Raw genomic sequence first — 17736 nt, forward strand, 5'->3', positions numbered from 1 at the left:
AATGCGTCGTATCCCTATGATGCGTCGCAGCTGCGACTCATCCTGCGGTTCATTTCACCAAACGCGTCGTAAATGCGATGCTTCATAGGCTTATTTATAGCAAAACATGGTGACCTTGTGTATTTATTTTTCAATGTACAGTAAATAGTCGTCTAATATTTAGCAAAGATTTGTCGGATCTCCTCTCTAAAAGTGTTTGAAACATAAAACAAAATGGCAGACGTACATGTATGATGCAGTTTTAAAGGAACCCAACCTCGCGGTGGACTGTATAGCTACTTTGAAATTTCAACTACATTATTCCAGGCTAATTCATATTACTTTGTTGCATGTTCCATTTACAACTTCACACACATTGTCTCGGTATTATGTAGTCTCATTTATGTTATTTATATGGCATGAAAATGGGCAAGATGACACTTCTTATTTTGCGATGACCATTAGACGTGTTTAAGTCATTGTCAAGGAACTTACAACGTTTTCAACACATAATAAGTTTTGTAAAATTGATCATACAAGTAACAACACATTGCAAGTTGTGATGTGTTACGCGTCGCAACTGGAGTTATGATGCGTCGTAGCGCTTTGTGAAATTGGGGTGCTGAAGGACCAACCAATTATGACTGACTGAGTCACTGACTGAGTCACTGACTGACTGATTGATTGACTGAGACACTGACTGACTGACTCCCCCACTCCCCGAGTCACTGACTGACTGACTGACTCCCCAAGTCACTGACTAACGGAGTCACTGACTAACGAAGTCACTGACTGAGTCTCTAATTGACTGAGTCACCGAGTCACTGCAGACTGGCTGAGTCACTGACTGACTGAGTTACTGAGTATAAATAATGTCCTAGACTCTGAGACTTCCAGGTCTGGCTCAACTAGGCTAGCCTATTCTTGTTTGACCATTACCCTGATCAGCTGGTTGTGTAACTGTATCCTACCATCCAATTTAGCTTCAGAAGGCAAGCACTTCTCGCTGGCAAGGATGAACTCTTTCACAAAGTCCACGGATGGTTTCAAGTGTTGAAATGTTGGAGGGTCAAATCTCACGTGGCTTGGCAAGAAGGTGTGGAGAGAATGTCAGTAGTGCATAGGATAGGAATGGGCCTGTTCTAATGTGACATGAGATGCAGCAAGTCCCAGGTGGATCTTGGGACTTGATTTGCTCATTTGTACTTCTCTTCATGAATATTTATGACTTGGCCTAATTCTTTTGTCTGAAGAAAGTTGATTAAGAGATGAATTATGTGGATTTTTTTTTTTTTTACAATAAAAAATTGACATGAAAACGTATTTTTGAGCAGGCATGAACTTCAGTAAAGCTGGATGTGGATTTGAGAAATCCTGCTATTTTGAATTGGACTACCGGTAAAAAAAAAAAAAGATATCACAGAGACGATTCTAAAAACTGAGTTTTGCAGTGACTTTTGACTGTAGAAAATTTTACCGAAACCATGGCTTAAGTACTGGTACATGTAATCATCATCATCAGACGTCGTAGGCTACTGCCCGTTGACGCAACAACCGTCCACTTCTTCTGAGTTTTGTGGCTGGAGCAGGGGTAATTTTGCATCGGTGCAGTGCTGCAGCAGTTAGTTCAGCCAAGCTAAGGCCACTCCACTTGGTGAGGCCGTCGATCCAACAGATTTCAAGTCTGCCGACACAGCGGTGGTATCCAAGTGGGGTTCCATCAAGCACTGCCGATGCAAGACCACCCTGTCGTACTGCATGACCAAGCTCAGCAGCTTTCTGTTCTTGGATTGTGTCGGCAGTGAGACACCATCTGTCGCCGATCAGTGTTTTGAGACTCTCATTTGAGACAAAGTCTGACCAGCGGATTCCAAGTAATCGAGCTGGGCATTAGCTTGTGTCCTCACGATCTGCCGTCCTATGTCCTAGGTCGTCATAACTTGTGGAACGTTATTTGCCAATATTATTGAACAGTAAATAATGTCTTGTCGTTAAGTATATTAAAATATTTAATGATGTCCACAATACCTTCAATAACTTTCCTTAAATAAATGTACACAACTGAAGCGCATTGTGAGAAGAAATGATTCCAGAAATGCCGGCCAGATAACAAGTTTGCCTGACGAAAAACTGTTCCTGGAAGTTTTTTAATGCCGATGGCAAATCTATTTTTGGAGCTGACCCTCTTGATGAGAATCCTCAATAAGAAACAATAAAAAAAAAAGTTTCTGGTCAATTCAAGTCAGAGTCATCATCCAGCCCCCATCATCAAAGTTCTGTCTCCAAATAATCCCTAAAGCATGGATACACATCCATTTCTCTCTTTGTACACCATTTCCTCCTAAGGCAATTGATGACAGTCTAACCAAGAATCATCCCTGAGATCATAATTTACCCTATTAAGCCACCTGTTTAAGAGACATTCGGTCTTCATGGGATCCTGTAAGTCTTTCTAAAAGCTATAAATGGCAATCTTGAGAAATGGGAAAACTTAAACCACAGAGCAGGTGCATCATTGCATGATGTAATACAGGCCATTTGATTTTATGAGGTTCATGAGATGTAGGTCATTATGTCTGGTTAGACATGTACATGCATGTAGAAGACATTGGTTTTGTTCATGGAACCAGTACTTTTAGCAGCCAAACTTGTACTTTGGGGGTTGGCCATGTGCTTTCAACTCAGTGTTATGATGAGGGCAATTGACCTCGCACATATGGTAGTTAAGAAAACCTAAACATATTTCTACAAGGTAAATCAGGAAAATGTTATCAGGTGATATTATAATGAAATGTAAATTGTGCATCCCACAGTTACCCATCCCATCCCATCCCAGACCAACCCATCATCATCCCTTCCAGTCTCTCAAGTGCCCCTTTTGAAGAAATCTGTGCGAATAATAATATATCTCCTTTTTTTGGGGGGGGGGGGAGTGTTAACTTTCACAGAAGAAATGTTCTGAGCACTGTACCATCCATGTTCTTGATGAGAGCTTGTAAGAAAACAAGCATTCTCAGGTTAGGGCCTAAACCATGACGTCATACTTACTCATTGTTTGACAGTGATACATGAACTGATACATTGTCTTGATGTGATTGTTTTCTGTGCGCAGGTTGTGTATGGTCTTCCATTTGGTCCAGAGATTGACATGTGGTCTGTTGGATGCATCTTGGCTGAGGTAACAAATAATAATTAAAAAAAGACGACTCATGAGATTTGACATTCTGTTGTGAATTATGCTGTGATGAAGAAATTCTAGGGCAAATGTAACAGTGCTGTAAATTGTATACAGCCCAAAACATGTTGGTTGTATTAAGGCCAGTTCACCAGTTTCATGTGAATGTGATTGCGAAGAGAATCTGGCGTCACACAACATTCACTATACAAAATTCACCGGAGTTGAAATACATCTATGTTCACCTTTTACGAATTCAAGCACGCATGCTTAAGGAATACTTCAATTTCTCATTTGACTTCTTGCCTTTCTCCTTAGTTATATCTCGGAGAGCCTCTATTCTTTGCTGTCACCAAAGAAGAGCTTCTACAGAAGATGGTAGCTGTCCTTGGCCCACTTCCTGTCCAAATCTTCCAAAGAGGAAAGTTCTTCTCAGAGTTTGAGTGCTTCATTGGCAAGTCACATACTCAGCTGGGTAAGAATATTTGGAGACATGGTCCTCTGTGTTGTAATCAAGACCATGTCAGCGGAATGTTTCTGATAGCGGAGAGGCTCGGTCCATACATGTCTTTAGCAGGGTATAGAAAAGTCAAGGAATGGGGAGGAGGTTGCAGATGTCCTCCCTGTCTTCCACTGTTTTTGCTGCTGCCTATGACTCCATTTCCAGGTTCCCAAACACACTGAAATATTGAAGGTTGTGTAGCAGGAATCAAGCCTTTATCACTTGGGTTGTGCTGCCTGAGTACTTTGAATGAGTAGCAATATGAGTGTTGAACTCAAAACTGATAAAGATATACAAGATGAGTACAAATACCTGGTAGTTGTACACGGATTTCTGCTTAAGTTCCTATCCAAGTCCTTTTGCAGATTCTTGAACTTTTCAGCATACCTTTTTTTCCAGAAAACTCAAATTGTTTGCCCAACCTGTCTAGTTCGTCAGGTTTAATTCCTACTATTGTACCAGCTTACATATGTCAATGTAATGTTGGACTCAGAAAAGGACTGTAGATATTGTGTTTTATTCAAATATTTTTGGTAGCTGTATGACATGTGTGCAAAAGTACATACCTCCCAAGGAAAATGACAAAAATGTTGATACTAAAGGACACTGGAGTGCTCTTGTTGTTCTGGGCCAATCTGTTGTCTCTATCTCATACGCTACTGCTTTGTACTCATTTCAGTCATTGTGATGGATCACAATTCATCACAAAGCAATCACAAGTCAATCTTAAGTCATTGAGTTCCAAGTCAACTCACAAGCCATTCAAACTAAAGTGTGACAAGACATTCCTTTGTTTTTGTGCATTTCCTGTTAAATGTGACTGGACTTGTGAATTGACGTGTGATGGTAATTGTTATCTATAGTAAGTAAGTCGTCTTCCACACTGACTTGTTGTGCACATGATGTGTTCTTCCTTGGACCCTACAAGTATGAGTCGTTCACAGAGCATACATGTACATCTAGAGTTCCTGTGTGGAGTCCATATTACATGTACATGTAAAAACCTATATCTGGCTATGTTGCCTTGTCAAAGTACCATAATTACAAACTTGGTAAACTGCATGCCTTTCATTCCTCAGAAGCCAAAGAATGCTTTACACATTAAAAAACCACATAACCATCACCGTTGTAGACTCCCATTTCCACTGCCTGAAGCTAAAATTAAAAAATAATGGTCCAAATTATGCGCTACTTACAAAATGTACATTTATAACTGCAGGTATTTGTACAACTACCGGAACATGTATAATAGCAGCAACTACCTGGAAATATTCTGGGCTTGAAGTCACAAGAGAAATTATTATTACTGGATGGAAACAAAGATTAAGTTTGATAAAAAATAACATTTTTGCATAGTGCTTTGCATTTGACCCTTAAATAGAAAATTTGGGAAAATTGAAAAACCTAAGTTTAATTTAAAACTTAAATTTTAACTTAAATTGAATGAGAAATATTGATAAAAGTAAATTGATATCCATACTTAAAATCAACTTTTCACTTTCAGGGTAAATAAAATCCCCCATTTTATGAAAATTAGAGAGCTCAGTACTTAAAAAGCTTCCTTAAATCATCCCTTGTTGCACTTCCCCTAATTTGTAAAATTCATTGTCCCTCATCTTAAGATGCTCCAAATTTACTTTCCATCATCGTCCAAACAACCACACCTGAGCCCCCTGCGTTCGTTAAGCATCGACAGCCCGCTAACACCGCTGGACATAAATTTGTAAGAGGAGAATCCCTGTTTAATGGGAAACGTAATCACTCAGTGCCATCCCACTATCATGATGATATACAGCAGCCTATTTGCAATAATCAGTTTACTGACAGAAATAGCGGATGTCCTAGTTTCCTCTATGACATGATTAATCTGAGTCTCCTGCTCCCAGCCAGCTATGTGGATAGAGCTTTCATAACACACCATGCTGTCATCAACTTAATTGCATTTTTCAGATGATAATATGAAGTTTAAGGGGTCACTCTAAGTGTGCACAGGTACCCATGTGCTCCATGCACAAGCACCCCCTCAGTGGTAAGAAAGGGAGAGTTGGGAGAGACCACTGGAAGAGTCATTAGAAGACACTCACACAAAAGACGCTATGACTTTGAGTATATTCCAAACAAAATTAGTTGTGTGTGTGCGAACCAGTACTTACACACAGTGTGTCCCATCCATGGATCTTTCAAAAGGGATGAAAATATGTCTTGTCTTGTTCTGGCACAAAACCCATATACTATCTAGTTGCCACAAGTACAAGACTCCAATGTCAGTCACACACTCTTGATTTGAGATGTGACACTCTTTCTGCCTTTAGCTTAGCAGACACTAGTAACCCACAAAACTATCGTGCAATTGATACCGCATATTACTAGTTCCTGGCTGAGCTTAGGGGCACTAGGTCCTGAAATCCCCGAAAATTTCATGTTTTGGCTTGTTTACTTATCCTATTTCAAACATGTGGTTGAAAGTAAACCAACCTAATGTCTTATCGTTCCCGAGAAAAGACGAAAAATCCCCTGTTGTTTACATCGGACACGACGGAGTACAGATACGTTTTTCGTGTCGTTCTCATACAGTGTACGATATGTACATGTACGTTGTGTGTCTCGGGAACAGCGGTGACCAATCACCAATGCAAAAAATGTGGTTTCTTCAACGTCCACAAAAGGCGAACACTTTACGAATGAAATCACAACTAGCATCCAAACAGCTCGAATTTATGGGGTCGCAAAAGTGGACCCCGAAATTCGTTCTCGCACGCATAATACAGGAATAACACAAAAACGCCCAGTTTTGAAAGGAAAGTTGTGTGGATGTTTATATCCTACTTTTAAATGTTATTTCCGATAAACATCATCTCGTTCAAAGCGCGTTTTGTAGCACAATTGGGCTGTTCTGGACCTAGTGTCCCTTTAAGCTTAGCAGGTCAAGCAGTAATCTGTGCTTAGCAGCCTCATGCAACTAGGCCCTGGATTGACCACATGTTGACCCTATCCAGGTCAGCCTAGCTTCGTAAGCCCTGTCTGCATACCTAGACATTTCTGGTGTAATTAGGGTTGGGAGTTGCTCCAGACATTTATGTCCACCTTCCTGTTTGATAAACTACCACTAATGGAGCTACTAAATATCCCTATGGAAATACTGGACTGAATACTGCCATCTGGCTAGTGTCTGGTTCAGAGAGAAATGGTTTTATGTTTATTTGCCCTCTGAATAAGGTTGTGATGTTCAGGCCTTCCACTCTAGGAATGACACACGCAATGATTCAGATCTCTTCATGTAAAAGTCATGCACATTTTGTTGGCCATAGTTCTGCAGTTTTTGGTTGACATCATCTGGTGGAGTATTGTTTGATGATTTTTAGGGGTTGTGAGAAACGACACACTGATTAAAATTGTGTTCCCCATGCTATTTCCGAGTTTGAAAGATAAATTCCTTTTCTAAATTGCTATTCTAGCAATACAACAGTTATTCACTTTTAATTGACCTCGACTGAAAACAAATTGACCCAATGTTTAGTTACTGAATTATTATATTGCAATTTTGAATTTATATTGGCTGCCAGACAAGAATTCCATTTCTGCAGGGTAGCTGGTTCCTGCCCCACAATCAGTATCAATAATGTATGGACTGGGAGCCAGTCTACTCGCAAAGTGATCTATTTGTACCCCAAACAAAAATCTCTTTTTCAAAGGGTTGTAGACATCAAAAAAAGGGGGGAGGAGGTTTTTTGGTTGGAACAAAACATACAACCTGAACATTTATTTATAGAAAAAAAAAAGAATTTGTTGAAGAAAAAGGGGAACGCAACTTTAATAAAGTCTCAAAGAACTATGTACATGTAGTGAAACCACATGGGAAGACACAGGGCTTGAAAGTTGAGTGGTTGGGTACAGGATTCCATTGGTCAGGGGTTCCAATCCCCACAAAGTCATTTTCCTTCATCAACCACAAATTAAACATTAATTTCCATTTACTATTATTGAAACAGTCATTTTGATTTCAAACTGGAGTTCTCTTTTATGAGCCATTAGTCACATTTGCTCAAACTGAATAATGCTGTGTTGATTGTTGGCTAAGACAGTTGGCAGTTTGATTGAATTTGTTTTCTTGTTTTTTACCCCGTTTGACAGAGACGCAGGGCAAGCTATTCCGCAGGCTAGGGGAGCTACGGGATTACAACTTTGGTAGTTTCATTCTCTCTATCCTGCAATACAACCCAAGTAAGTCCTATCCTAAACCTTATTGTTTGGTGAATGCACACCAAGCATACACCTGTACAGTCAAACCACCTTGAGATGCCGGCTCTCGTTAAAGTATCCACTATGAGCAAATATCCTAATTCTGCAATAATTTGTGATAATAGGATTTTTTTTAATTCATTGAAATAGAAGTTTGACCAGGAGTGTGCTCCGAATGATGAATTCTAAGAAAATTTGGCTTTGCAGTGCAACCCTTCATGCAAGTTGTATCCACCATCTTGAATCTTAATCTGAAAAGGGATGAAGGATACCTATACGTTCATTGAGAACAGTTTCTAGCAAACTTTCCAAATGCTGTTTGTCCTATGTTATACAGGCATGATGATTTATTCATTGGAAAAATGTCATTTTTTAGATCGGATCATATCTAGGTGTCTCTGAAGAGGATAATTGGTTTTAATATTTGATGAAGATTCAAGGCTTAGTAACTGTCTCATCTCCAGAGCATTGATATGAATGTGAACTCAATTCAGTATTTGTCCAGGGTATCACAAATTAAAAGTCCTTCAGATTCAACATGATGGATAAGCAGCATCCAGCAGATCATAATGGTTAATGATCCACACAACCCGCCCTGACTAATGATCTGTAATTGCTGGAGTTTTGTTGTCATTAATCCTAGGTGAGCGAATCTCCATAAGTGATGCCTTTCTTCATCCATTTCTTGCCCCAGAAGTTGCTGGCAGATTTCTTGTACCTCCCAGCTCCAATGGTAAACACCAGCTGTCACTGATGGTTGTAGTTGAATCAATCACAGGTCCTCACAAGTCCCCACAAGTCCCAACAAAGTCCCCACAAAGTCCCCACAAAGTCAGTCACAAGCCAATCCCATGGCATTCTTCTGTTATTGTCCATGCTGTGTTACTTGCTACCAGACTTGTGAATTGATTTCTGATTTACTTGTGAACGGACGACTTAAGTTGTGATGGACTCAACGTCAACGCAAACGCTTGTATAGCTGTAATGGCTGTAATGCCTGACCTACTCTTTGTATGGACCCATGCTATGGTGCTGATAACCCATAAGCACCTTTACGACATTGTACCGGGTATTTATACCTTAATGAATCAAAACCATATATCACCGATAGTGATAATACAGTGTCTAATGGATTAAGCAAAAAGATCGGATTTGGAAAGGATTGTTTTGCGGCGTTAAAGTGTCCAATGTGTTGCATTTAACAGAGTTTGAAAATGACGTTTTTGTTGGAATTGATCTTCACATCAAATGCAATTATTCAAGTATCATACATCAATCCCCATTTTTCTTTTCTTCATTTGTAGCTGGCACATCCATGTATAACAGAATCAACATTCCAGCGAGCATCTACTCATTATCCCCAGTAATCTCCTCAGAAATATCTGCCGATCATCTCAACAGTGTTGATCTGCTTCGACACGGTACGGCCTCAATCCAGCCAGAGCCGGTTCAAGCCAAGAGACCAAGACGTGCGGTGGCTGAAGTGGCACCGTTTACTCCCAAACAGGATATTGATGTATCAGATAGTCGGAGTGTCAGGGAACCAGTGAATGATGCAGTACCAATCAATGCACAACAAACAGTCTGTGATATCACATTGAAGGAGGAAGCACAAAGCCTCAACACTGACTTCATGGGCATGCATAATATTGCCACAGTTGCTCATAGTACTGCCTCTAGCATTCCAGAAACAATTCTGTCTTATCAAGCATCCACCAAATCAGTGAAAGAGATAAATCAAGCGCAGTACAGTGTAAGTACAGCACAGCAAGAATTAAAGGAATGCACAGTCAAGCTAGAACTACTGGAACATCTAAGACATTCAGCATGTTACAATGCTGCAAAGAATGAATCGGCTGATTGTAATAGGACTGAAGACACAAACGAAACAGGATCTAGTTGTGTTACAAATGACAGACCATTACCCAACAAGACAAACTCCAATATGGAACTTGAAGTGACCTCCAAGGAAACATTGAGAGAATCTCCTTCCTTGAGTAGCCTCAGTAACCCTGCATCCACCAGTAAAGAAATCTGTATTGGTCACGTGGCAAGTCACATTGGAAAGACAATAGAGGCAAAGTACCAGCAGCATGAGGAGCTCCCTCAAAGTCCTGCGATGACCAGGTATAAGCATCTTGAGAAGATGAAGATGGATACTGTGAGAGGAGACTTGGAGAAATCATTTGAGCGGACCGAAGACAGTGGCAAGTGGTATCGAAAGTCATTTACAGAGAAACCACCCAAAAGCAACAAGACTGAATCACCTGTTAAAAACACTACCCATCAGAAAACACCAAGAAATTCTAAGAGGATCCTTTCTTCCAATCCATCTCATCCACAAGATGAAGTCAGCGATGGCTTGATTTTATTGACTCCCTTGAGCTCTTTACAGACACCAGAGTCTTCAAAACAACAGGTGAAGAAAGATCTTGATGAATCTACTCCCAAAGGGAAACCAAGATTGTCAAGGAGGCGCTTGCAGGATGAGTCACCTCATGAAAGCACAACACCAAACAGAGAGAAGCTAATGACATGCATTGAAGCAAAGAAGACAAGCCCAGACAACAAGGTTTCATTGTTAAAGAAATCCAAGCAACTGTCAGAAACTAAGCTACTTCCCGAGTCAGTGTTAAATGTGAGTGACAAGCTTAAAGATCTTCAGAGTACAGCAACAAGGGGAGAAGAACAATCCAGTTTTGCAAATACAACTGACAATCAAATGAAAAGTGTTTCTCAAACTTCCCGATCTAGAAGGAAACTGGACAGAACTAATAAAAGCCCAAGATGTGTAGAGATAACCCCAAGCTCTAAAGATGAGCCAAATCTCTGCACAGAACTCATAGGAATCACCTCTGCCACTGATAGGAAAACCACACATAGCAGTGCAACTAAAACCTTGAGATTAACCAGTCCATCATCAAGTGCTGCATTGACTCCACGATCTGCTGTCAGAAAGAGTAAGACTCAGGCCAAGGAAAGAATCAAAGCAAAGCGAAGTCTGGCAGAACCAATCCGATGGTGGGAGTTGAATCCACGGACAAAGAGAAAAGGAGGCGGTCAGGAGGTTGTAGAGAATAAGACAACAGTCTCTGAGGTCATGCCGCAGAGAGAAGTAGAGACTGGCAACGATGACAGGAAAGATGTATCTCAGATTAAAGATGAGAAGGAAAGTCCATCAGTCAGCCAACCTACCAACATTCCTTCATCTTATAAGAAGCCAGGGAACTACACAAGTCAGACTCTCATTGGAAAACTTGCAGATTCTGAAAAGAAATCACTAGCAGAAGATGTGTTCAAGTTTGAGAGTTCACCCCATTCATCCAGATCTGTGCCACTTGCATCATCATCACAGTCCAAGAAACTGAGCCAATCTGTTATGAATGTTGGATTGAAATCTAGAAGAACCAAACAAGATTTTGGGAAGCAGGGTTTGACAAAATTACAGAAACACCCACATGACGATGAGAAAAATGTGTCAGAGGCAAAAGCGTTACAGAAACCAAGGATGTTAAACAGGAGGAAATCAGGTTTCATGAGGAATATGATCAAATCACAGGCTAATCTAAGATCAAACCGCCAAGAAGTTTCTTCCAAACCTACAGTCAAATCAAAACGTGACTTGGTCAGTAGAATGCAAACTTCTAGTAGTGAGAGACGTTTTGGGCTCACTCAGGGTGCTCATGAGATCTCAGTGGTGGACAGTCCAAGATCTGGTCGTAAGAGGAAGAGGAAATTGGAGCATTCACTTGATAGCAGTGAGGAGGGGATGGATACAAGGAACATTCAGAAAGAATCGCCGGATGAAGAAATCAGTGTTGGAATCATGCCATCAAGCCAGATTGACTCGTGTATTGAATTGAGAAACATCAGAGTGAAAGGGGAAGTCACTGCAAGCTGTCTGCAAGAGGTGAGTGAGAATCAGACATTACCACTTGAAAAAAAAATGATAACATTCATATCTTCAATACTAGTTCCATTAAAAAAAAATCAAATCAGTTTTTGCTGATGTTTCTTTGTATTCAGTTAATAGTCACACACAAAAAAAAAAATTCATCTATTTTGGAGCCTGGAGTGCCATGATGCCAATTCTGTTCGAAAGAAGTCGGTCTTCAAAACTTACTCACATTGGCTTAGAACTAAAATGCGTCAGGATAGGCATGTGGATGATGACTGTTGTCACTCATGTGTCAGGAATTTTTCCAGATCTTCATATGAGATTCATTCATGAATGTTTTCTTGCAGGAGTCATATCAGCAAATTAGCCTAAGCCCTGGGAAGGAGTCTGAGATGGATGCTACTAGTCCAGCATGTTCACCATCACTCCGATCAAACTCAGACAATGATGATGTAAGAATCTATCTCCCACTCTGTATATCACCCTGTCCCCCTCTATGTGTGTCTACCTGTCTGTCTGATCAAGCTCAGTGATGATGTCAGAATCTATCTCTTACTCTGTGTATCACCCTGTCCCCCTCTATGTGTGTCTACCTATCTGTCTGATCAAGCACAGTGATGATGTCAGAATCTATCTCCCACTCTGTGTATCACCCTGTCCCCCTCTATGTGTGTCTACCTATCTGTCTGATCAAGCACAGTGATGATGTCAGAATCTATCTCCCACTCTGTATATCACCCTGTCCCCCTCTATGTGTGTCTACCTGTCTGTCTGATCAAGCTCAGTGATGATGTCAGAATCTATCTCTTACTCTGTGTATCACCCTGTCCCCCTCTATGTGTGTCTACCTGTCTGTCTGATCAAGCTCAGTGATGATGTCAGAATCTATCTCTTACTCTGTGTATCACCCTGTCCCCCTCTATGTGTGTCTACCTATCTGTCTGATCAAGCACAGTGATGATGTCAGAATCTATCTCCCACTCTGTATATCACCCTGTCCCCCTCTATGTGTGTCTACCTGTCTGTCTGATCAAGCTCAGTGATGATGTCAGAATCTATCTCTTACTCTGTGTATCACCCTGTCCCCCTCTATGTGTGTCTACCTGTCTGTCTGATCAAGCTCAGTGATGATGTCAGAATCTATCTCTTACTCTGTGTATCACCCTGTCCCCCTCTATGTGTGTCTACCTATCTGTCTGATCAAGCACAGTGATGATGTCAGAATCTATCTCCCACTCTGTGTATCACCCTGTCCCCCTCTATGTGTGTCTACCTATCTGTCTGATCAAGCACAGTGATGATGTCAGAATCTATCTCTTACTCTGTGTATCACCCTGTCCCCCTCTATGTGTGTCTACCTATCTGTCTGATCAAGCACAGTGATGATGTCAGAATCTATCTCCCACTCTGTGTATCACCCTGTCCCCCTCTATGTGTGTCTACCTATCTGTCTGATCAAGCACAGTGATGATGTCGGAATCTATCTCCCACTCTGTGTATCACCCTGTCCCCCTCTATGTGTGTCTACCTATCTGTCTGATCAAGCACAGTGATGATGTCAGAATCTATCTCTTACTCTGTGTATCACCCTGTCCCCCTCTATGTGTGTCTACCTGTCTGTCTGATCAAGCACAGTGATGATGTCAGAATCTATCTCTTACTCTGTGTATCACCCTGTCCCCCTCTATGTGTGTCTACCTATCTGTCTGATCAAGCACATTGATGATGTCAGAATCTATCTCTTACTCTGTGTATCACCCTGTCCCCCTCTATGTGTGTCTACCTATCTGTCTGATCAAGCACAGTGATGATGTCAGAATCTATCTCTTACTCTGTGTATCACCCTGTCTCCCTCTATGTGTGTCTACCTATCTGTCTGATCAAGCACAGTGATGATGTCAGAATCTATCTCTTACTCTGTGTATCACCCTGTCCCCCTCTATGTGTGTCTACCTATCTGTCTGATCAAGCACAGTGATGATGTCAGAATCTATCTCTTACTCTGTGTATCACCCTGTTCCCCTCTATGTGTGTCTACCTGTCTGTCTGATCAAGCACAGTGATGATGTCAGAATCTATCTCTTACTCTGTGTATCACCCTGTTCCCCTCTATGTGTGTCTACCTGTCTGTCTGATCAAGCTCAGTGATGATGTCAGAATCTATCTCTTACTCTGTGTATCACCCTGTTCCCCTCTATGTGTGTCTACCTGTCTGTCTGATCAAGCACAGTGATGATGTCAGAATCTATCTCTTACTCTGTGTATCACCCTGTCCCCCTCTATGTGTGTCTACCTATCTGTCTGATCAAGCACAGTGATGATGTCAGAATCTATCTCTTACTCTGTGTATCACCCTGTTCCCCTCTATGTGTGTCTACCTGTCTGTCTGATCAAGCTCAGTGATGATGTCAGAATCTATCTCTTACTCTGTATATCACCCTGTCTCCCTCTTTGTGTGTCTACCTGTCTGTCTGATCACAGTGATGGTGTAAGAATCTATCTCTTACCGGCACTCTGTGTATCACCCTGTTCCCCTCTATGTGTGCCTACCTGTCTGTCTGATCAAGCTCAGTGATGATGTCAGAATCTATCTCTTACTCTGTGTATTACCCTGTCCCCCTCTATGTGTGTCTACCTGTCTGTCTGATCAAGCGCAGTGATGATGTCAGAATCTATCTCTTACTCTGTGTATCACCCTGTTCCCCTCTATGTGTGTCTATTTGTATGCTGTCCGTCCTTTGCTGTGTTTGTACATCTTCTTGAGTTCATCTGGTGCACAACAAAGTGGCAAGTTTCCACTCACCACGAAGTAACGGATCATGCACAGATACGGTACTTCATGGTGTGACCCACAATTTTATTAGCTTCATATTTGTCTCACAATTCCTGCGGTTATCCACAGCCCATTTTTCCAGAATATAAACATTTCTTTTGATTTGAGCATATTATCCCTGACAAAAGGACTAAATGTACATGTGGATAATATCCCCTGAGATATTTAATATGGAATTCACCAGTTTACTACGTGTTTATCTGTCAAAAAGCTTCTCAGACATCCAGGCTTAAGGGTTGTAGAACAGCTTTTCTTGACCTGTTTGAGTCAAAAGTTGATTTACTGAACTTTTTCTGACTTTTTTCAAACTATTCACTATAATTTATGTGAAGGTTGTGACACATCTTCTTTGTCTTTATACCAAACTTCCTGTTGGGTGTGGTAGCCTGCCTCACTTTATGATTTAGAAAACATTAAAGTAGATGACGAAAACTCATCTAAGGTTTAAGAAAATCACAATGAGCCTGGGAAAAATATGTACAAAGGCGATTGTACAAAAACAGATTTAGAAAAATATCTATAAAAAAGTCAGCGTTCCATTTCTCCACAGCGTTTAATTGCAATAAGTAGAACACAGAAGTGTGTCAGGTGTTAAGCGTCAGTGACACGCAACATGCACCTCTGAAGTCATTCCCAGACCAGACTGTTTAGAAATGGAGTAAACACTGTCTAAATATCCCGGCAGTCCAATAGAACTATGCTGACCAGAGACAGTCTTAAATCTATGCCTCTGTCATCACAAGAACGTGACGACCAATAAATAAAAAGTAAGATGTGTTTGGTCTGTGCTCACACTGAGAAGTTAGATTAGAAGTGGATCGTGATAGTTCTATGTCATAATTGACATTCTTTGGATTTTAAGGTTGATATGAGGTGATCATGATTTGCATATCATTTGCATATCATGGATAACTCCTCCCTCATTAAGATTGGAAACTCCATCCATTGCTGTGATTTTAACAATCTTGATTCCATGATAAGATATTGGTTTGTCTCTCTGTGAAATTTCTTGGATTTTATATCATGGCTTATAATTCACTTGAGTAAATGTTCCTGTTTATAAAATACCTTGTTGGAGGGCAAAACCCATTCTTGAATATTCATCACCCCAACACATATTCCATCTGATGAAGTGTAAGCAGGTGGTCTTGGGTTCAACTCTCACCCCAGTAAAACTTGTTACAGTTTTTGTGAGCATTCTGAAAGCTCTAAGCATTCAATACTTTTGATTTACATTGGTGCAGATCAAATCAATGAAAATACCATGACATTTAATGATATACATGTACATTGATGATTGGAATCTTTTCACTGATTTTTCTTTCTGTACACAGGAGGTGCTTCTACTGTGAATATAGCAATGGCAGCCATACAGAGGATGATGAGTAGACTTGAACTCCATGTCATCATTGGAGCTCCATTGGAGACTGAAACATCCACCAGATTTGAGGATCTTTGGAGACCAATTTCGTGGACTCGCAATAAGCAGACAATTATGCTTAGCAAAGTTATGTGCTGAGAACCAGCTATATTCAATGTTAGATACATGTGACGTGTTGGCTGGTAACCCAAGTTGCTTAGCAACCATTTGTCTGTGCATAGCAGCTTAATGAAATGGACCTCTTGTGTGTTTGTGCCTGAAATTTGTATACATTTACATAAATTATGTGTAAAGCAGTTTTTATTTGTAAATATGATTTTAATACATTCCATGCATCTGATGCAGTTCTGACTTTGTCCATGATTTTGATATTGTAATATTTCAACATCAGTTTTGTGTAAACCACATTTTTTTGAATTTTTTAAATCATCAGTGAAACTGCAACAATAATGCCGATTGCATTACATAAGCCGACAATCCCATGTTTTTTTTTCCTCAGAAATAAAAGGTGCTCGCACTTCTGTTTTATCTGAAAAGCTTTCCTTATACTTGATTGGATTTTAATTGAATTAACCGCATGCAATTATTGCAATAGGGTGATTTCCTAAAGGAAGCAGGTCCTTGTTCAATGGTCTCTGGGGCAGTAAGCACTTCAACAAACGGTACATCAGCAGAGCTTCCTGTGGAAGTGTTCAGTCAGTCAAGTGGAGAAAGTAGTTTTGTTTGTTTGTTTTTAAATCTTTGAATGCATAAATTCCGTTGGCCATATACACATTGCCTTTTAGCCCTTACCACTCCATTTGCATGTCTTGCGACAACATTTTCTAGTATAGGAATTCTGGTGAACACAGTTGACTGGGTTTTTGTCTCCAGCTTTACACCTTTAGATTTCATGGAGAGCTGCATGTATATGCGGAAATGTTCAGAGAAATAATCATCAGTCATAAGCATGTAACCTTTTGGCAGGTAACCTGGTTTTGTTTGGCAACTGATTTCTGTATATGCAAATTTGTATGCTTAGCATCTCCATGAAACTAGCTCTGGACAAATAGACAGCAGCTGGCCCGTCGTCAAGGAGAGGGCCCTGGTGGGGCCGGGCCCCCCTTGGTGAGCAATTGCCCCCCCCCCCCCCCCCCCCCCCGGCAAAAGCCGTACATGTGTATTTTTGTATTTGTACGGTAGTGGGCCCACCTCGTTGGTACTTTGGGCCCCCCCCCCCCCTGATGCTCAGGGCTGGCGACGGGCCTTGCCAGCAGACATTAAGACCAGTATGTATGACAAGAAATCATATATGCCTCAAGTTACAGTAACTTTAACAACCCATCTTCCCTTCCAAGAAAAAAATCAAACCATTGTGTTAGTGTATGACTGTTTGTATATACATTTGTAAATGCAAATAGGACTTTACTGTAAAGTTGTTTCTGGGACAGGGTTTATGGTCAGAACAGATGTGCTTCTGCTAGTCTGGGGTTGGAAGCGTTGGATTGGTCGTGATAGGTATTTTTATTTGTCCAACTGACAGATATGAATAAGCAGATTTAACAGACAAAATGTGTGGATGTCACTTGTATAATGCAGCTTATTATGCAATAAATATCTTGCACGAGGTGCCGACTATTAGCATTGCCCTGTTTGTTTGTGTTGGATTTATTCAATTGTTATAGATACAAAAGTTAACAAAACTCAGTAAATTCCTCTTGAGATACCTGAGCATTTGTTTCTACTGCCA

At 40.7% G+C, this 17736-nt stretch overlaps 1 protein-coding gene across 1 annotated transcript in view; it reads left to right on the plus strand.

The window, feature by feature from the left end:
* Positions 1–17622, plus strand: part of LOC119745208 — a 61679-nt gene extending 44057 nt beyond the window's left edge. Inside the window, exons 4-10 of the mRNA XM_038221429.1 lie at positions 3092–3157; positions 3473–3629; positions 7788–7877; positions 8539–8628; positions 9200–11805; positions 12141–12245; positions 15961–17622. Coding sequence (XP_038077357.1) covers positions 3092–3157; positions 3473–3629; positions 7788–7877; positions 8539–8628; positions 9200–11805; positions 12141–12245; positions 15961–15978 — 3132 coding nt within the window. The 3' untranslated portion in view covers positions 15979–17622. The remainder of the gene's footprint in view (positions 1–3091; positions 3158–3472; positions 3630–7787; positions 7878–8538; positions 8629–9199; positions 11806–12140; positions 12246–15960) is intronic.
* The last annotated feature ends 114 nt before the right edge of the window (positions 17623–17736 follow it).

Source organism: Patiria miniata, unplaced genomic scaffold (assembly GCF_015706575.1).
Source record: "Patiria miniata isolate m_02_andy unplaced genomic scaffold, ASM1570657v1 HiC_scaffold_7, whole genome shotgun sequence".
In the NCBI taxonomy this organism is placed as follows: domain Eukaryota; kingdom Metazoa; phylum Echinodermata; class Asteroidea; order Valvatida; family Asterinidae; genus Patiria; species Patiria miniata.